This window comes from Anastrepha ludens, chromosome 6 (genome assembly GCF_028408465.1).
Source record: "Anastrepha ludens isolate Willacy chromosome 6, idAnaLude1.1, whole genome shotgun sequence".
Lineage (NCBI taxonomy): Eukaryota > Metazoa > Arthropoda > Insecta > Diptera > Tephritidae > Anastrepha > Anastrepha ludens.
In genome coordinates this window covers 101,179,485-101,201,569 of record NC_071502.1, presented here as the reverse complement: position 1 = coordinate 101,201,569, position 22,085 = coordinate 101,179,485, and the positions used below count along the sequence as shown (strand labels likewise).

General features: G+C 33.4%; 1 protein-coding gene across 3 annotated transcripts; it reads left to right on the top strand.

Annotated features, from left to right (window-relative positions):
* Positions 1-1,072: 1,072 nt before the first annotated feature.
* On the top strand, positions 1,073-21,846 carry LOC128865951 (G protein-coupled receptor kinase 1). Of its 3 annotated transcripts, XM_054106396.1 has the most exons (16): positions 1,073-1,363; positions 1,439-1,602; positions 12,926-13,002; positions 13,069-13,142; positions 16,873-16,974; positions 17,041-17,115; positions 17,188-17,249; positions 17,322-17,373; positions 17,453-17,644; positions 18,258-18,413; positions 18,487-18,813; positions 19,755-19,855; positions 19,938-20,156; positions 20,228-20,434; positions 20,498-20,660; positions 20,739-21,846. In XM_054106396.1, exons 2-16 carry the CDS (start codon positions 1,490-1,492, stop codon positions 20,922-20,924), a joined length of 2,106 nt encoding a protein of 701 aa, XP_053962371.1. In that variant the 5' UTR covers positions 1,073-1,363; positions 1,439-1,489; the 3' UTR covers positions 20,925-21,846. The 3 variants fall into 3 exon arrangements, with proteins under 3 accessions (XP_053962371.1, XP_053962370.1, XP_053962372.1); XM_054106395.1 differs by having other exon boundaries at positions 1,073-1,602; XM_054106397.1 differs by lacking the exons at positions 1,073-1,363; positions 12,926-13,002; positions 13,069-13,142 and having other exon boundaries at positions 1,531-1,602.
* The last annotated feature ends 239 nt before the right edge of the window (positions 21,847-22,085 follow it).

Here is a 22,085-nt window from a genome sequence, read left to right as displayed (position 1 = left end):
TTAGGGACGTGTATTGAAGAAATTCACCACACACAAAGTTAATATTCGAAGTAATAACTAGTAAGTGGCGTCCACTATAGCAGACAAGATTTTGCCGAGACTATTATTTCTGTGTACTTTTAACGAAACAACTTAGCACTTTTTTGTGTAAGGCATTAAATTACTTGATTTTCGATCGAAATATTTATCATTTAATTTTCCATATTTAGCTTGAGTAAGCATCATAATAATAGTTGAATAAAATACTAAATTTTAATATGAGGTTTCGCCAAAAGTCCACAGATAAGTTTTTTCCCAGGTTCGAAGCCCGCTAGATACCAAAATTTCAACTGATAAACAAATTTTCTCCTGAAATCGGGTAAGCAAAGGTAAACCTTCGAATGATTTTGTCATGCAATTATTTTTCTAAAATCTACATACATACATATGTGCCGTTCGAAGGCGGCATATGCTTAATTATACTTTCGGGTTTTTTTTTATATTTTTTTTTGTGAAAGGATAAGTATGAAAAAGTCTAGAAAATATAAAATTTAAAAGTGGTAAAAATTAATTTTTTTTACGGCGTAACAACTGCGAAATAAATCTATATATCGCTTGTTTGCTGAAAGGATATCCTTCCCATGACTCAAAATATAAAGAAAATGAGAAAAATGGCTTCAAGGTAGATATTTCCTTAGGAAAAAGTAAAAAAACAATTGGTGTAATGATATACATACTGTTAATAGATATCGCCTTAGATTTTTAATCAGTATAAAAGATGAGCTGTTGGTCATACTGCTTACACAAAGTTTATATGCATGTATTTATTTTATTTACTTATACATTTATTTTATTACGAAAGGCCCTAGTAGCTGAGACTATCGCCCTAGGTATATATTTAAAACATTGAAATTATTGTAGACGATATTAAATCGAAGATAACCTCTTTTTTGGCAAAAAAATACCGAAAATATTTATTCCCTTCTTTAACCCTACAGTGAATACCAATGTTCGTACAGCAATTCAACTACGAATACAACCATGCATTGACATGCGCTCACCACTAGTGCCATTATTATGTACACGCTCTCGAATTGGTTCATTGCGAAGTTAGTATCCTATTCTGATTGGATGTATTGTATTGATACACATTAGATTTTTAAAATATATATTTTTTGATCAATTGAGTGTGCTATGTATATAATTTGAAACCAATTGTGCAAAATATATTTGTGATTGTTAGTAGTTTGTAAAATTTTCTTTAAAAAGTGTAATAAAAAATACATGCAATTACAAAAAAAATAACAAAGAATTGGCAACATGTAAAGAAATAAAACCTCTTTCATTTGTTGGGAGATCGTCGTCGTCGGTACCTTTTCAATAGGTACGTTGTTGTGTTCGTATTCGTAATTTTTTAATCGGGATTGTGAAAAGAAAGTGAAAAGGAATTTTTATCAAGTGGAATTATACAGTACACCCAACGAAGGAACGAGGTCCGACACTCGCAAACATGGCGGATTTGGAAGCTGTGCTGGCGGACGTCAGCTATCTGATGGCCATGGAGAAATCCAAATGCACACCAGCAGCAAGAGCTAGCAAAAGGCTTGTTTTGCCCGACCCCAGGTATGTGTACACACACATATGTACGTACATGTATGTATGTACTTATGTTTGTGTTTATGTACGATATGAATGAATGTACGTTTGTTAGTTAGTGCAGGTTGTATTCCCCCAAAATACGCCCAAATCTGCATGCAAAGCACAACCAACCACAAAAATATTTCTACTTTATACCAAACAAAATGTACGAATGGCTGACTAACTAATCGAAAAATTCAATATAATTGCATACATATCTACTTTTCATTATATTCCATTTTGTTTGATTTTTGTATTTCGCTTTGGTTTGCTATTTAGCAATTAAAGTGCTATCTGTGTTCTGTATTGTGTACGTACTCGAAATGTGCAAATGTACATATCTACATATAATTTTGTACAATTGTTGTACATATGTATATAAACATGAAAAAAAAAAAATGCAATTGTCCAGTAGTTGATAATCGAAAACTTCAGAAGTTCAATGGTGTGTAAAATGAAAAATTATGTACATATATTCAGTTTATATACATACATACATATGTATAAGCCACACAACCTACAGATGTATTTACAGTTGTATATATGTACAATTGTATGTGCATATGTTGTGTCGTAGGTGGTCTCAATCTATCCGAGTATCAAGTTCATATAAATATTGTTGTTGCATTTAGCAGCTGCATTCGCAACAAAATATTTTCACTTTGCTTCTGATAATGCACACATATGTATGTAAGTATGCATTGTGTATGAACATAGTTGGAGTTTACAAAGGATAAATATTGATATGTACATTTGCGCATACAAAAATAGTAGTTCCATAATAATTTTGATTTGAAGATTTCGCATTGTTGTTCTTTTTTTAAACGAAAAACAAATTTCAAATGCCAAATACCTGTAAATGATTTTCAAACAATTAAATTATTTAATAATTTAGTAAAATATGTGATTTTTTGAGACAAATGATGTTGAACTGGTTAAATCTTTAATTAAAAAAATATAAACTGGAAAAGTATTACCGAATGGATCAATAATTGACACAAGGTTAACTACTACGACTTGGAAAGCAATTGATTTTCTCGTTAATTTATTTAGAATAAATGAATGTGTAAAATTTTAACTTACAAAACGATTTTTTATATTATTTTTATTAACGAAAGTTTTCGTATTATTGACTACGGCGAAGCAGAATGCAAATTTTTCTTCTACATTGCAGGCACTTTTGAAAGCAGAATGCAAATTATTATTCTACATTAGCAGAAAAAATTTCATTTCTGGAAATCTCCAAAATCTGTATCAAATCTGTAATGTTAATAATGGAGCCTTAACGTGCCAGACAAAACGCATGCTTTACATAACCACAATGCCCAGTTTTCAAATTACAGTCATGGAAAACTGCATTTAATAAATTGACGTTAACGTTGACAATAATGAGAAATCTTAAAAGTGAGTTTAGGACTAATAGTAAAATAGAACACTGGTTACAAAAATATATTTCGATGTTTAATTAAAATGTTTGTTGCTAGAACTACCAACCCATAATGTTCTTATTTAAAAAAATTCCTTTTTCTTTCTTTAAAATGGTACCTGAGAGCTATGGTGGACTAGAGATGTGCCACACAAACTGACAATTTCTATTATATTTCTCAAAAATGTACGAATAACAAAAAGTAAAGACGCATTTTCATCTATTGAGTTACTGTGAAAAGATATAGTCATGAATCTTTTACACCTTATAAAATAGGAGCGACCACCAGCTAAATATTTGCATATTTATCTATCTAATAACAAAATTTGTTTCAATTATGATCCTCACAGCATGGGTGGTCAAAGAAAACTTAGACCTCAAGGCTTAACGACATTGTTGCCACCGTGGCGCATTAGTCATCAGTCGTAGTGCTTTTTGGAAATTGAAAAAAAATACTTTGTGCCTAGTGCCGTTTTTAGTGTTTTTTTCTGAATTAAAATTCAATCCACATGCATTTCTCATTCAAAGTTAAAAACATTAAATAATTTTAAATATTTGTGTCTGCTTCAGAATTTTGAGACCAAATTAAATAAATAAATAAAATACTCAGCTAGTCTGAATCCATCTGAATGTGGAATATTTGATAATTCGGCCCTTGCCATTCCCAAATGCAAAAGTTGAGTGCATCTTCAGCGCAATGAATACTTTCAAAAGCTAGATTCGTTACCGCTTGCCCCTTTTTTCAGTAAATGTTTGCTCCATATAAAAAAGCGGAATAAAAAGAGAAATATGTTTATCAAAATTCAAGACAAGACTTGAAGTCAATTTTATGGTCTCAAAATGAAAATGATGAGGAAATAGACTTTGAAATTAATATGTAATATAGGGTAAATTTTTTTACAGAATTATTATGGACAAATAAATTTTGTATTTTTGAATCATTTGATATAGGAATACATATATGTATATATTTATTTTGTACTTTTTTTTAAATACGCACTGTTATGAAAAAAGTAAACTTGATTAAAAAAAATTAAGGTGGGAGAACGCTTTTTTTCCAAGTTTGTTGCTCTTCCACACTGCATCACAATCGGCTGTGAGCCTGAGTGTGCCCCATGGCGGACAATCGCTGCAACCCAACCTAATCTTTAGTGCAGTTTTGAGACTCAAAATTTGGCAACACTGCTTAATGGTTGAATAATTTATGTATTTTTGTATGTTTTTTTGTAGTTAGAACAATAAACGTAAATTTATACTAAAAACAATCAAAAAAATTTACGGAACTGCTATTTTCATGATCGCATATGTGCGTATGCATGTAAATACATGCATCTTCCTATGTACGAGTATACCTATGCTACAGACGGATACGAGTATTTGGAAGCCAAAATAAGAAATTGGCGAAAAGTCCGGTATGGGTGGGATTAGGAAAGCCTGTCTAAATAAGTTGTTCGCAGGTCGCATTTATGAAATTTCCATCCTGTACGGTATTAAAATATATACATACCTTCTGCTCAAATATGAACGAGACGTTATCAATAAAACGGTCCGCGGATGACATATGGCAAAAATAAATCTTTTGTTTTTTGGTAGGACTGTTATAAGCTTACATGGCAAATTTCATATATGATGGCTCCATGTGACTTTTTCCTGTTTCCCAAGCTCAAGTTGCCGCTCCGTGGAAAACAGTTTGAGACAATTGAAGTCATAAAAGAGAATTCGAAGAACACACTCGAGCTTGACTTGTTTACAGTAGCACAGAAAACAACTATGTGACATATCACGCTGAAATTTGCCATGTAAGCTTATAACAGTCCTACCAAAAAACAAAAAATGTATTTTTGCCATATGCCATCCGCGGACCGTTTTATTGATAACGTCTCGTTCATATTTGAGCAGAAGGTATGTATGTACAGTGGCTCACAGAAGTATTTTGCATAATAGCGCGTATTTACAAATTTAAGATTTTGTATGTACTAAGTATCCGAAAATAAAAATGTTAATACTTACACGCATTATTGAGCACTGTCTTAGCAATTGGGCTACACATCATGCACAAAAATTGTACCGTTAGGTGCATATAACAAAAAACGTGCGTAGCAATGAAAATGTGTGCTCACAAAAGTATTTTGCTTATTGTTTATAGATACCGTTACTGGACGCAGTTAAGTTACTTTTTCTGTTTTCGCTGAAGTTGTGAAGTGCGTATTATAATCAATTTTATTTGTAATTGAGTTCATTTCGTTTGTAATTGTGGTACTGTGCATATCGGAAATGCCAAAGGGTAAAGAACTAACTACAGCTGAAAAAAAAATTATTTTACATCTCCATAATGAAGGAAAATCTACGAAATATATTTGCAATATGTTTAGTCGATACCGCCAAACGATAGAAAATGTAATAAAACGGTGTAAAGAACGCGGTAATTTAGAAAATTTAACCCGTTTTGGTCGACCAAAGTTGCTAACTGAGAGAGAAGAACGCCAAATATTGAAAGAAAATCGCAAAAACCCACATTTATCAGCCCCAAAAATCAATGACAAAATAAAAGCAACCTTTCAGATTGAAGTATCCGATGAGACAGTGCGCAGAGCCCTCAGAAGCAACAATATTCACGGTCGTGCAGCAAGGAAAAAACCACTGATTTCACAAGTCAATAAAGCAAAGCGGCTTTTATTCGCCAACACCTATAAAACCAAAAGTTTTGAGTTTTGGAAAACCGTCATATTTAGTGATGAAAGCAAATACAACATTTTTGGTCCGGACGGACGTCGTATGGTATGGCGGAAGCCAAATGAAGAGCTGCGATTAAAAATGTTAAATCCACTGTTAAGCACGGTGGAGGTTCCGTCATGGTGTGGGGTTGTATGTCGGCCCAAGGAGTCGGAAAGCAGGTGTTTATAGATGGAACGATGGATAAACATCTTTATTTGTCTATTCTCAAAGACAACTTACATTCCAGTGCAGAAAAAATGGGAATGTCGTCTAACCACTTTTTGTTTCAACACGACAACGACCCCAAGCATACAGCTCATGATGTCAAAATGTGGATACTTTTTAATGCAAAACATTTGCCAACACCTCCCCAAAGTCCCGATATCAACCCCATAGAAAATCTGTGGGCCTATCTCGAAGAAAGAGTGCGAGAACACAAAATTTCGTCAAAAAGTGACCTTAAAGATGTTTTACTCCAAGAATGGGGAAAAATACCTCTTGACTTTTGTCGCAAGTTAATAGAATCTATGCCAAGGCGCTTGGAAGCAGTTTCCAAAAATAATGGTTATCATACGAAATATTGAATTAATAGAAATTAGTATATTTGTACACCACCTAGTCAAAAGCAAAATACTTTTGTGAGCAATGAATTCTATTTTATTTTACTTTTTTTACGTTTACATTGGAACATATTTTTCTTTTAAAGTTTTAATACATTGTTTATGTAGATATAAGGTTTATGTTTAAGAATTTATGAAATAATTAACAAATGAATTTAAAAAATATACAGGAATTGAAGCGTGAACTTATTTGTCTTCTCATGCAAAATACTTTTGTGAGTCACTGTATATGTTTTGAAAACAGTTGCTAGCCAAGAACTTCAATATATAGTATTTCGAACTAACTGATAAATACGCAAATTAATTGGCAAATAAATATTAATTAAAACAACTGAAATCTTTTTTAAGGCTGCTCTTTCTAAATTTTCGAGGGATCGACTACCATTTCTCTCATGATGGTTTGGGCATAGGCGAGTCGTTAGGAATATGCTATTATATGTGCACTTTTGATAAAACAGCTTAAATCGGCATTTTTTTCTGCAAGGCACAAAATTGCGTGTTTAATCATTTATAGCTGTAGCTTAAAAAAGTTGAATAAAACACAAATTTTTTATACGATAGATTAGAATTTATTGACTTTAACACAAAGTCCGTTATTTATACATATATATATATGTATATATATAATATAATATAAGCTCCTTCTCCTATTTTTGGCGTGCATCTTGATGTTGTTCCACAAATGCAGGGACCTACAGTTTCATGCCGACTACGAACGGCAAATATTTTTTTTGTATGAGGACCTTTTTATCTGTTAAAACCACATATGGCCTCTGGTGACGCTCCAGCATGCTTGTCCAGCAGGCTTATATGTGTGCGTGTCGGGTGACACTCGTACTTGCTTCGTGTCACACATACTTGTTGTCGGCTTTTGAATGATGAAAATCAAAAATTTTAGATATTAGCGTCAAGCACCCGACACGCACACATATAAGCCTGCTGGACAAGCATGCTGGAGCGTCACCAGAGGCCAATATTTTGCTTTGCCAAACGCCCAAAACTATGTGTAAATATTATACTTATTATATATTTTAGTTTTGTTTTTGGAAATTTGGTATTCTAGAAGGACCGTTTGTTTTTGTTTGTAGGTATACTAGTAGAAGGATGATCCTTCGTCGGTTGAGAGCATTAATCGATTAGGGAATTTCTAAATGTTTAATAAAATATTTTCCTTACCTTTTTAATGGTATAAAACATTTAACAGTTGGATTGTGCGGGATCGGGATTGTATATTTAGATTCACACCTAAATACAAACACATACATATGCATGAATGTATATCCCTAATTCATACTCGTATGCACTTTTGTGGCTTATCAATACACAAGAAGTTATTTTTGTTCGCAGAACTATTGGTATGTACATATGTATGCTTGATAATAGGATGCGCGTATGGATGTATGTTTGTGGTTATAAATTATATATACTCGTAGTATGCACATGGTATGTGTATGTTTATGCAAGATTTTTAAATATCTTAAACGCAAATGATGTGGCCTGTAAGTGCGTATGAATGTATGCATTGCTGGATGAGGATGTTTTTTTCCTTGTGTGTATGTACTATGTATGCATTGTCTCTCCCTATAAAAGTAACACTTTTCATTCTGGAAAACTCAATTTATCAAGATTTTAGTGCAGGAATGTTGTGCGAAAAAATGTGTGTGGGGATGCATTTGTGTGTGTATGTATGTTTCTAACAGCGAACATAACAATAAGTTTTTTATACCTTAATATTTCTAATGACTCATCAATGGTGTAAAATACCCAATTTTGATTATGATGTTGAAACAAAAACACAAATAATACAATATTTAAATGTGTACATGTATGAGTGTCTGAACATATGTTTTATATCAGGAATTTGATGTTTGCTGTTACGAGTATACATTTTTTTGGGCATACTAATCAAAGCAATCAAAATAATTTAAAAGAAAATCAAATTAGTCGAATAGGCTCGAAAAAGTGAAATTTTTGTTTTTTGTAATAGTGGACTAGTTCAAGGTGGTGTTTTTAAATAACTTTTTTATTAAATAAAAAAAATGAGTTTGAGTGATGGAAATATTCGCATACGAGGTGTGTTCAAAAAATAAGGTGAATTTTCATTTTTCTCAAAAAATTTATTATATCCCGCATACGAGGTGTGTTGAAAAAATAAGGTGGATCTTCAATTTTCTCAAAAAATATTTATGTATTCATCAATTTCTATTTTATCTCCTTCAAACTAGTCCCCCTCAGATATAATACACGTGTGCCAGGGTTTTTTCCAAACCTCGTAGCAGTTCTGATATGCACTTTTTGGTATGTCCTTGAGCTCTGTCAGCGATTCGGTTTTTACGTCCTCAATCGTTGCAAAACGCCGTCCTTTCATAGCTCTCTTCAATTTTGGGAACAGGAAAAAGTAGCAGGGCGCCAAATCTGGTGAATACGGTGGCTGAGTCACGGTAACGGTGTTATTTTTGGCCAATTAATCTCTCACAAGCAAAGATGAGTGAGCAGGTGCATTATCATGATGAAAAAGTCATGCATTTTTTTCCACAACTCCGGATGTTTTTTTCCTTATTTACCGTACGATCTTGTGGTAAGAACTCCTGATGTACTACGTCATGGTAATCGAAGAAAACAGTGGGTAAAACCTCGACATTTGATCGAACTTGGTGTGATTTTTTTGATTTTCGCTCTCCTCTTCAATTGGGACGATTAGGCTTTGGTTTCGATGTCATAACCATATACCCATGATTCGTCACCAGTTATGACCCTTTAAGCAAATCTGAATCATCGTTGACGTCATTCAACAATTCCTGAGCGATGCTTATGCGACGTTGTTTTTGGTCAAAATTCAGCAATTTTGGAACGAACTTCGCTGCCACACGCTTCATGCCAAAAATTTCCGAAAAGATTGCATGGCATGAACCAACCGATATGCCGACATCCTCAGGAACTTCTCTAATTGTGATTCGACGATTCTCCATAACAATTTTCTTCACTTTCTCAACATTTTCATTGGTTGACTTCACGTCTTTTCGACCTTGTGTGAAAAGTTTGTACCACTTGTAAACATTTTTTGACTTAGAGTACTCTCACCGTCTGCCACTGTCAGCATTTCAAGTGTTTTTGAGCACTTAATTCAATTTTTTACACAAAATTGTATGCAACTTCTTTGATTCATTTTTTTCGATAGCAGAAAATCGCCGAACACGCAAAGCATTTGACTTATTTATGCCTCTCACAAGCAAAACTAAAACTGTGAACATACAGTATGCAAAATTCGTATTAGTACACCCCCTTATAAATAAAAAAAAACCACCTATATTTTCAAATTAATTTTAAAACAAATGCTTGAAACCGTTTTATTTTATAGATAATTAACTAAAATAAAGCCAAATAACAAAACCGCTCACAATGTGTATTGAATTGCAAAAAAAAAATAAGAAAGAAAAAAATTAACACTTTTCACAGGAGCAAAATTCGTATTAGTACACATGTATTTTTAATGATTTAAAGAGTAAATAAAAGATAGTTCAGAAAATTAATATTTTGTAGGATACCCTCGTTGCCTTAGAACTGCAGACAATCTCTTCGGCATAGATTCCACCAATTTTTTTGTGAGATTTGGAGAAATCTTCTTCCACTCTGATTTGAGGACTTTTTTTAAATGTTCTCGGTTCCTTATTTGATGATGTTTCAGTTGCTTTTTGAAAATCGACCATAAATTTTCTATGGGATTAATATCCGGGCTTTGTGGTGGTGTTTTGAGATAATTTGAACAGTTATAAAGGATCCATAACCTTGTATCCAATGCCGTGTGCTTAGGGTCGTTATCTTGTTGGAATATACATTTTTTTTGCAACCCAATTTTTTGGCACTTTTGCGTAGATTCTTTTTTAAAATATCAATATATTGCCTCGCAGTCATAATTCCATCAATAAAATGCAACTTTCCTACTCCGTTTCCCCGAAACATCCCCATACTATCAGAGAACCACCACCGTGCTTGAAAGAAGGCTGCAGATTTCGTTTTAGAAGGCTAGTATTACACTCTCTCCAAATTTTTATGCGGCCATCGGACATTTTTATATTAAATTTACACTCATCCGGAAAAATTTCCCTTTTCCAAAACCGCATATTTTTGTTTAAATATTGCCTGGCGAATATAACACGCTTTCTTCTATTGACTGAGCTTACATACGGTTTTCTAACCGTAGTTCTGCTTCTAAATTTCAATTTTTTTACATAATTGCGCACTGTTTGAGGTGTAACTTTGATAGAAAAGTATTTTTCTAGTTCTGCAGCTAGTGAAACTCCACTGACGGTGGGATCTTTCCTGATAAGACGTTTCAAATAAGTCTTGTGCCTCTGTCCAAGCTTTGCCCTGTTCACATTTCGAAGCTTTTTGTCAATCCTTCCACTCTATAAATTTTGACTACGTTTTGTATTGTAGACACACTTTTCTGCAATGTTCTCGCAATTTCGCGTAAAGACTTTCCGTTTTTGTTCATATTTATTATTAATCTCCTAGTTTCGTTTGATAATTCACTTACTTTAGGCGGCATTGAAAACTAACTCCACGAACTTCAACAAATTCTACTAAAACGCAACTGCCCAAGGTTAAACATTGAATGTTTAACACAATCGTTTCGAAAATAACGGTAAATACCAACAAATTGTTTACAAATTCAACGCATACTAAGTGTACTAATACGAATTTTGCCTGCAGTAGAAATAGCTACACTGCTACTAAAGCTATTTTTTTCAATTCTATGCAAATGTTTCGGAGTTTTTGTTATTATTCTATTTTTTATGAATTATACAATACCGCAGTACGATTGAAATCAATTGCTTTAAAGTAAATTTGAAAATATACGAGGTATTTTTATTTGTAAGAGGGTGTACTAATACGAACTTTGCATACTGTATCTTCGAGACGAGTGTGCCAACATTAAGAAAGAATAATAATCGAAAGTCGAATGTACGTAGCCCACGAAATTTGAAAATGCACCTTATTTTTTAATACATTTCGTATGTATGTACGTATGTCCGCCGCGGCTACAAATTACATGGTCCATTCGATTAGTCCAATTTTTTCTACTTTTTCCAATAAATCTGGTCGTATGGCTTAAATATGTGGCTGTAATATTGACTTCCAATGGTTCAAGAGTTGCTGGTTTTTCGGCATTAACCAATGACTTAATATAGTCCCATAAAAAGTAATCTAAAGGCGTTTAATCGCCCGAACGAGGGCGCCAGTGAGCAGGTCCTCTTCTGGGATTAAATTTGTCATCAAACTGATTTTGCAATAAATGAGCCCAATCACTAAGAAGGCGACGCAAACGATGGCTATTTGGATTCAATTCTTGCACAAGCTTTATTTTATAGGTACATAAGCCAAGATCTTTTTCCGTAAAATTTTCGACATTTCTGCGTCTTTTTAAACACTTCGCGCAAAAAGAAATATTCTTTACGCACATTTCTTTGCCTTGTTGAAGGTTTTAAATCGAGCAGATTAAAATTATTGCGAAAACGATCAATAACTGAACGAATTGCTTGCTCACTGGCCCGATTATGGTAACTGTAAGTAATTTTCCACAATTTGAAACCGTTGTTCTGACGTTCAATGTTTCGTGATGACTTGCGAAACTTTACTGAACAGAAAGATCACACAGTTTGCCATTCTCAGCTGTCAAACCATTTTACCGATATCGATAGTTCTCATGAAGCTGAAAAAACACCCGATATAAAGAAAAAATTAAAAACAACTATAAGAACAGTGTAAATATTTTTTTTTACATTGTATATTTTTATGTTTTTGGTGTTTTTTTGTGCCATCCTGATATAAAGGGTTTTCCAATAAGAGGTGTTATTTTGATATTCAAAGAAAAATGATATTTTTTAATATAAATGATCGCATGTTTATTTCATTACAAAGAGGAAGGTATGCCGTTAATAGTGGAAAATAACATCAGGCAAATAAAGACCACGGCCACGCTTATAGGATAATATCCTTTTCATGAAATTTTCCATAACCGAATTGCAAACTGGCTGCCCTATGACCTCGATAGCCTTACGAATTCCATCTTTGAGATCTGGAATCGACCCTAGGCTGTTGGCGTAGACCTTCTCTTTCACGTGACCCCAAAGAAAATAGTCACAAGGTGTTAAATCGCAAGATCTCGGTGGCCAATTGTGATCACCTCTTCGAGAGATAACACGGTCCAGAAACTTTTCCCGTAATGGTTTCGTTGCTTTTGTGGCACGTAGCGCCGTCTTTTTGAAAATAAACGTTGTCCAGATTAATACCATCTAATTCTGGCCATAAAAAATCGTTAATCATCTCTCGATAGCGCAGTCCATTCACCTGTAACACCTGTTATTGGAAAACCCTTTATGTGCGCCGTTGCCCAATTTTCTCGTTTACTATCAATGAAATTATTATAAATTATAAATAGTGACTGAGTCTGAAGTGTGGTTTGCATATGTATGTATATTCGAAAAACAAAAAACAAAAAATATTTAATCATATTTCATTAATTTTCATAAATTATATTAAATAGCGTCCGGAGTGTTATGTATAAGTATTTAGAAAAGGAGAGCGATTTGAATTTCCACAAAATATTCAATCAAATATTAGGTGCGTATATAATTTTTATTTTTGTGTTAAAACGATGAATGGCTCCAATATTTTTATATTTTCTAGGATATTTGCTTTTCAAGGACTTTTGCGAAAATGACTCTGAGGAACCCATACAGCAGCTTAAATTTTACGAACAGGTTAGTTGTACTTAATTCTGGTCATGATTATTGTTTTTAGGAATGCATTTATATACATTTGTATATATGTAGTATGTATATAAAATTGGATTATCTGTCATCTTCCATTTAATATAAACTTTAAAGGCGATACGTATGAGCGAAGTGAATCACTTTTTGCTTATTTCTGTATCTTTAATCACGATTAACGCCGTAAACATGAATTGATTGAGACGAACTTTCAAATGTTAGTCACGATCGGTCAAATTCGTATATTATATGAATGTATATCTATTTCATATTTAAACATTTTTGGATTTTAAAGATTAAATCCACACTTTTCGATAGAGCACAAAATCGTTTGTTTAAAAAAGTTGTGCTAAACTGCCAGCTTATTTTCCAATATTAACAGTTAAATTAAATGAGATGAGACTACAGGTTTGCGATATATTTTAGTCTCCGACATAATTCAAAACAATTTTGTATCCATAAATTAATTCAAAATAATTGTATTAATTCAAATAAAATATTTTATGAACAAATCAAATGCGTAAATGGAGCGAAAGCTATGCTGGAGCTATACCTGGAGTGCGTTCCTTGCAACGGTTTCTGAACTTAAACGAATTCACACTTTTTTTAGTTGATTTCGATAACTCCAAAACCAAGCGAGTTCGAAAAATACAATAGTCTTGTAAAAATTGTGAAAATTGTGTTTTAAATCTTCAAGTTCAATTAAGCAAGAATGCATCAAAAAAGGAGACGTGACGAAAACAGCAGTATTTTAAAGTTTTTAATTGAAGCATTCTGAAGGGGTTACATAGTAGGTCCAGCAACGCCAAAAATGCGCTAAAGGAAAAACTGTTCTTAGAAGGAATAACAACAGAAATAAATATAAAAAAAATGTATACATTGTTTATTGGTACTTAAGCTTTATAAAAAAATGTATTTCAATTTTTCTTTACAAAAATTAGGCTATAAAAATTCACGTGACCCAAAGTAGAATGAAAAAAAGTTGCTCCACGGTCTGCATCATTTCTCCTTAAAATGTTAATGGATCTATAAAAAGTAAAAAAAATGTTGTAAAATAAAGTTGTAGTTATAGTCTGTTGAGCCGGATTTTTGAATTTCGAAAAATTTTGCAATTTACGGCATTTAAAAAAAAAGTATGCGTTTTACGTTACACATGGCACTCTTTAAGTATGTTTATAAAATTTTTGAATAAAAATATCAAAAATCCAGTGCGAGTATTAAAAAAAAACCATCAAAAAATATTGAAAACTGTTTAAACGAGAAAAACAAGTGTGCGCATCAAACTCTCGTCGGGCAGTTACTTTTCTACCATAACTTTGAATCAATGGGGAATTTTTACAATCGACTTCCACAGAAATACGCCTTAAACTATAAAGAATAATAATCTGTAAAAAAATCGATTTGTTTGAAAATTCTGGCCGTATGGAATCCCTCAAGCTTAACTTACTTTTAGGTTAGGTTGATTCACCTATGTTAAGTAGAAAACTTCAATTATTAATTATTATTAATTAGGAAAAATGAGTCAGTGTACCTACTTTAATTTTATTTTTATCTGCAATACATTTTTTTTTAATATTACATGTATACGAGTATATTTTATTAACATTATTTGAGTTGGAGAGTTCTTACAAACGTTTAATTTAATAAAAAACTATTACAGTTGTTGTTTTTATTGTTTTTGTAACAACTTACTAGTTTTTAGTTTTATTATTTATTTAGTTATTATTCAGTACTTCAGAGAAATTTTAAGTTTTGTTATTATTCCCGTATTCTTTTGTGCACGAGTTGCAAAAGAACATTCCAACTTGGTTAACTCAGCCATGGCAGTACTAATATAAACTATCTTTGACTCACAAAATTACAATAAGTAAACGGAGAGCAAAATGCAGAGAACAAAAAGAAAATTAGATAGAAATTTTCCAAGCTCTTCCATGATTTATCACAGTGCTGATTGTGCCATAATTGAACTCATATCAATTGGATTTATGAGTTGGATTCTACTGGGTTAATATTATTTATAGGAGTTATATTGTTGCTTTGCACATAAATCCACATTTACTCGAGTGTTCTTTTTCAACTCGTGTACAAGAGAATACAGAAAGTAATGCGGTCTTTCAAGAAGACATCTCCAAGGAGAATACCTCAAACCAAGCTACCACCCTGGCCTCTAAACTCTGAAAGCTTTATGAAAACAGTGCACCAACCACACAACATAGCGGCAAATTTTCTGGAGCATAGTGCACCCTCTGAAACGAAGTGGTTGGAATCCCCTTTTCACTGATGGCACCAAGCAAGTCAATGGCATCGCATTTGCTGTTACAAATGAAGCTGGGCAAACCCTTTCTCACAGACTACTACCGCAGGACGCCAGTATAATCTTGTAAAGAATAAACACAAGGTTTTAATATGCACCGATAGCCAATCGGCGTTCAATGCTGCAAGAAAGAAATAATTCGAATGGATGTATGCCCAATATATCACATGAACAATTTTTAATTAAGAAAGCGCCAACCACAAAACTAATGTGGATACCTGGACATTCGGGCATACTCGGCAATCATTATGCTGACTATGCCACAAATCCTGCCTTAAAATCGTGTTTGCACTTTTATAACCCCCTTAGTACAAAATCTATTAAAACCATGTTGTCCAGAGCTATAAAGCCTCAGCTAGGCGCCAATTGGTATATCTTCCAGCATGAATACAAAGAAGTAAATCCACACGGTTCCGCTACCATACTGCGAACTTCGACTACTAGTTGGATGAACCGATGTTTTGTAGGTTTAAGGCTAGGCCGTACCCTCTTAACACACCAATACCATTTGATAAAGAGTCCGCAGCCAATGTGTGACTTATCGCTTAACCATACGCCACATTCTACTATATTGTCCATCTATCTCCGTCTTACGGACCACAACACTGCATAACAATCCAATCAACATTCTCTCCATTCCTTCTGAAGCAAATATAATAAAAATGTCAAATCTTCTTAAAGCTATAAATATCTCTCAACTTATTTAGTCTTATAATTTATATTTACTTACATTTACTATTATTTGACTGAGCCGATAGCCCTGGTAGCTAGAGCTTTTATATTAGATTAATCTATAATATTAATTATATTTTAATAAAGAATAATAATAATAAATGTCATCCGTGAGCACGTCTACAGGTAAAATCCGCCAAATATACAATTCATGAATGCCTAATTGTTCAGAACGTAGAGATATCGATGTTGAAAGTTGTTCAGCAACAGTTTGCGCTACAGCAGCAATATTATCAACAGAACTCCCAGTGTTTGGTCTATCAGTACTTTTTCTATCCCAGATAGAAATGTCTCTTCAATCTTTGAAATGTCGACTCGTTCGGACGTTTATTTCCGTTTAAAGATCGACCATTTTTATAATAAATTTCAATAATTTTAACTCGTTGTTCTATCGTGTAAAATGACATAAAAAAGGAACCGTTTAAGAATTATTCGCTACTGACGTCTATCGTTCACTTTTGAAATACCATTTACATTTGAGGGCTTTTCATAGCGAAGAAATAGAATCTTAATGAAATAAAGAATTATGATCACGAGCAATAGACTGAATTCATGCTTAAGTCGACTCAGGTGATATTGCTTGTTACCGCAGAAAAAAACGTATTAAAAGTTATACTACTTGCATATATTTTTAGTCAAATAATTTTAATTATTATTTTTTTTTTTTGTATGCAGATAAAAAGTTTTGAGAAAACCGAAAGTTATGAAGAGCGTAAAGATTTGGCTCGAGAAATATATGACAATTTTATTATGGAAGAAATGCTCTCTCACACATACGTAAGTGATGAAATTTTATTATTTTAAACTCAATTCCATGCATAATTTTTCTATGTGTTCATTTAGGAATATTCCAAGGAAGCCGTAGCCAGTGTACAAAAATATCTTTTAAAAAATGAAGTCCCCGTTAATTTGTTTGAGGTAAGTGTAGTCTTCAAATCACAGTTGTTTAAATAAATATTACTACGTGTTTATTTCAAAATATATCCATAGCCTTATATCGAGGAAATTTTTAACCACCTGAAGGGAAAGCCATTTAAAAAATTCTTGGAAAGGTAAATTATTATTGGTGCTAAATAAAATTCATATTTCCGCATTTACTAATACTCAATTTTTATAATTTGCAGCGATAAATTCACACGATTTTGCCAATGGAAGAATTTAGAGCTTAACATCCAGGTAACAGTCTATATCTTTCTCTATTCCTTCTACTGTGAAAGGAGTATTGCTTTAAAATTTCAAATTTCTCTTTTCTCAGTTGACCATGAACGATTTTAGTGTTCACCGAATAATTGGTCGTGGTGGCTTTGGCGAAGTGTATGGCTGTCGAAAAGCTGACACTGGCAAAATGTATGCCATGAAATGCTTGGATAAAAAGCGTATCAAAATGAAACAGGGCGAAATGCTGGCGTTAAACGAACGAACTATGTTGCAAGCTGTGAGCACAGGGGTAAGTGAATATAGAAACAAACAGTTTTCGACCAGTGATCAAATCAAGGTACCCGAAATATATGAAAATAATTGCATATTATATTATTTTCAAATTAAATTTTCAATTGTTTTAATACGCTCGTCAGCGAGTGAAGTGATACCAGAAATTGAATCGACTTTCATTAAATGCTGAGTGTCGCGATTTTATTTCGTTTTAGTCCTATAAGATATTTATATATGTAAGAGTAGACCCGAATAAGAACGGTTCAGCAATCTTCTCTCAAAGTGTGTGGTGAATGTTTTATGAGTTTTTACAAGTTTAACAACAATACATATAAGGCGGCGCAAAATTAATCACCCTATCCGAAGATTTATAATTTTTACAAATGACATCGTATGTCAATCATATTTGAGACTTGTAAACTGGTAAGCTGTAGTATATAAACAGACAAGCAATGGAGCCCATTAAGTTCAAATTAAAGATTTCTGCATTCAGAATAATTTTGTTTTTATTTAGTAAAAAAGATATTGCAAAACAAAATTGTATGATTAATTTTGCGCCATTTGTTATAAATAATAATTTTATTTTGTGATCAAACTCTTATTAATTTCATGCATTTCTTTTCTCACAGATGGACTGTCCCTTCATTGTTTGCATGACCTATGCATTTCATACACCCGACAAGCTGTGCTTCATACTTGATTTAATGAATGGCGGCGATTTACATTATCATCTATCACAACACGGTGTCTTCAACGAAGATGAGATGAAGTTTTATGCCGCAGAGGTAATATTGATGGCTATTGCATTTGCATTCACGAATTTACATATTTTCGAAACATTGCCACCTGCCATTTTAGGTAATTTTGGGCTTGGAACACATGCATAAACGCTTCATAGTCTATAGGGATCTAAAGCCAGCAAATATTTTACTCGATGAGAATGGTCACATTCGTATATCGGACTTGGGTTTGGCATGTGATTTTTCGCGAAAAAAGCCACATGCTTCAGTAGGCACACACGGCTACATGGCGCCAGAAGTGCTTTCGAAAGGCACTGCCTATGACTCATGTGCCGATTGGTTTAGTTTCGGCTGTATGCTGTACAAATTGCTTAAGGGCCATTCACCGTTCAGACAGCACAAAACAAAAGATAAACACGAAATCGATCGAATGACCTTGACGATGGTGAGTTTTAATTGCAACGCAATTATTGCGTAGGTTTTGTTTTTATTTGTGAAATTTCTGGTGTTTTTTAAGAGCTTGAGAACTTAAAATGATAATACAAAATGGAAATAGTGTTGGAATTTATTTTTATTATACTCTGCTAGATAATTTCATGGAAGTTATATTTTGAATATGATATCTGGCATATGTCCGCCGCTACTCGACCAGTCCAATTTGTGGCTTCTTCTTCTTCTTAATTGGCGTGATAACCGCTTACACGATTTTTGGCCGAGATTAACAAAGCGCGTCAGTCGTTTCTTTCTCGTGCTAACCGGCGCCAATTGGACACACCAATGGAAGCCAAGTCCTTCTCCACCTGATCTGAGTCCAACGCAGAGGACTTTGTGACTACTTCTTCTAATAAATCTGACCGTATGGCGTTAATGGTGGCTGTAATATTTACTTCCAATGCTTCAAGAGTTGCTAGTTTTTCGGCATTAACCAATGACTTAACATAGCCCCATAAAAAGTAGTCCAGAGGCGTTAAATCGTACTTCTGGAATTAAAGTTGTCATCAAATTGATCTTGTTTTGTAAGGCACATTGATTTGTGTGGCTAGTTGCACCGCGTTGGTGGAACCAAATGTCGCCGATGTTTAACTCATTAATTTTTGGAAACAAAAAGTCCGTCACCATAGCTCGATAGCGGTCGCAATTACGCGTAACGGCAGCTCCTTCCTTATTTCGAAAGAAATAGGAACCGTTGAAGCCGCCAGTATTTGGGGTTAAGCGATTCATGATGACTTGCGAAACCTTACAGTTTGCCATTATCAGCTGTTAAACGATCGTTATCGATATCGATAGTTCTCATGCAGCTAAACAAACACTCCTTGTAATTGAATTGTGAATATACATATGTATATATATATAAGTACATTTTTGTTTATTGTTTTTTTTTAATAGAACGTTGAATTACCCGACTGTTTTACGCCCGAACTGAGAAGCCTTTTGGATTCATTGCTACAGAGAGAGGTAGATAAACGACTGGGATGCATGGGAAATGGGTAAAGAGCTGTTGAAATTATACTTTAGTAAATTAAATTTGAAAATTTAATCATTTTAACCCCTGTTCTTAAAACAAAAAAGTGCGGACGAAGTGAAGATGCATCCATTCTTCTCGGGTATAGATTGGCACCAGGTCTATGTTCAAAAATATACACCACCATTAATACCACCGAGAGGCGAAGTTAATGCCGCTGATGCTTTTGATATAGGCTCCTTTGATGAAGAGGATACGAAAGGCATTAAGCTAACCGATAGTGATCAGGAGCTATACAAATTCTTTCCACTTACAATTTCCGAAAGGTGAATACACACATATTAGATATATGCTTTTAATAATATATGTACTATATTAATATTTCCAATTCCTGTAGGTGGCAGCAAGAAATCTCCGAAACAGTATTCGAAAGTGTTAACAATGAAACAGATAAAATAGAACAAAAGAAAAAAGCCAAGCAAAAGCAGCATTTCGATGCAGACGAAAAAGAATCGGACTGCATTTTACATGGTTACATAAAAAAATTAGGCGGCTCATTTGCCTCACTCTGGCAAACAAAATACGCTAAACTTTATCCAAATCGGTAAGCAGGGGGGTACTTGAATGTACACAACATTTTCGTGATTAATAAGAAATATCTTTACAGATTAGAGATGTATTCAGAGAGCGGTACCAATAAGCCAGAGCTAATATTTATGGACCAAATTGAGGACATTTCCTCTGATTTCGTACATTACAAAGGGGAACAGTGCATTCAAATTCGCGTTAACGATGGATCTCGTGATGGCAGAATAATTCTTACAAATTCTGTGAGTAAAACAAAAATTGACATTCGCTTAATTTTTCCATTATTTATACATCTTTCATAATAACCCTTTGCTGCGCAGGATGAAATCGGCTTAAAGGAGTGGGCATTTTCTCTACGATCAGCTCATAAAAAGTCGCAAGAGCTCTTGGGTTCTATGGCACGAAAAGCAGGGAAAATCTATGGCAGCGAACGTGATGCAAATAAATCTTTGTATATATTAACGGGAAGTAATCCAATTTCCAAAGTTTCAAATGGATCCAACTAGCAGATACATGAAGAACACAAAGAAAAGTTAGGACAGAAGGTGATATTGATGATGATGGTGTTGTTGAAGGAGAAAAAGAAGAAACATCAGCAGAAGCAAAAGAAGAAACACCAGCATAAGCTCCAACTCGTATTTCAGTTTATTAAGCAAACGCTTTTTTATTATAATGTTTAACATTTTTAGACTATTTTTTCATGATTGGTTTAATATACTTTTAACTAATGTTTCGGGAGTAAATAAATAGAGAGTACTAAAATCTAACAAGCGTAACATACGTACATACATATATTAGAAAATATATCATAAGAAACTATTGTTGCACAAAAGCGCAAAGGACTCTGACGTATACCACGACTGAAAATTATGAACAACCGTATAAATGGAAACAACAACGCAACTGCGTCAAAACCCAAATTTGACTTGCCAAATCATACTTACATACTTACACACACTTACATACGAGTACATTCGAATTGGGCATATCAAAGTGATTAATGTTAATTAATTGAACACTTTTGTGACGCAATAGCCCAACGTTGGTAATAACAAAAGTACGAATTTGCATTTGACAACAAAAACAAAAACCAAAAAAAAAAAATCAATTATTAGAACAATCAATGGTAAATTGACCGCTGGTCGTGTAGTTATAGTTGAACCACCATTTGAGCGGGTTTAATATCTGCATATATAAATACATGCATACAAACACACTTACCTAAGTGTACTGGGCTTAGCAGCCGGTTGATGTGCAATTGCAATGTTATTCGAAATCACGCCTATCATAGAAGTAGTAGATGATACATACATACATATGTAAACTTATCATAATTTTGCTGTAAATCGTACATTTGTGTTTTAAGTTGTTGTTATTTTTATTGTATTTGTGTAATTATTTGTTAACTAAATGAAAATCTTCAAAGAATATGAAAAACTGGTTTTTGTTATGATTCAATATTCTCCATTACCAATTCTCATCAAGGAAAATCTATTAAAATTTGCAAATATACTATTTTTGCAATGCGTTTTAGAGGTGGTATAAAAATCGTTGGGTTCTAAAGAGTTTACAAGTGGTAATTTGCTTACTTACTACATGCAACATGCCTTCATACAATATATATACATACATACACATATATATATTTCCACCGAGAAATTTAATAA

Coding starts and splice junctions, on each gene's coding strand:
- LOC128865951 (XM_054106396.1), top strand. CDS start 1,490: ATGGCGGATTTGGAAGCTGTGCTGGCGGACGTCAGCTATCTGATGGCC. Junction 1,603..12,925: donor CTTGTTTTGCCCGACCCCAG/GTATGTGTACAC, acceptor TATATTAAATAG/CGTCCGGAGTGTTATGTATA. Junction 19,856..19,937: donor CTGGGATGCATGGGAAATGG/GTAAAGAGCTGT, acceptor AAAACAAAAAAG/TGCGGACGAAGTGAAGATGC.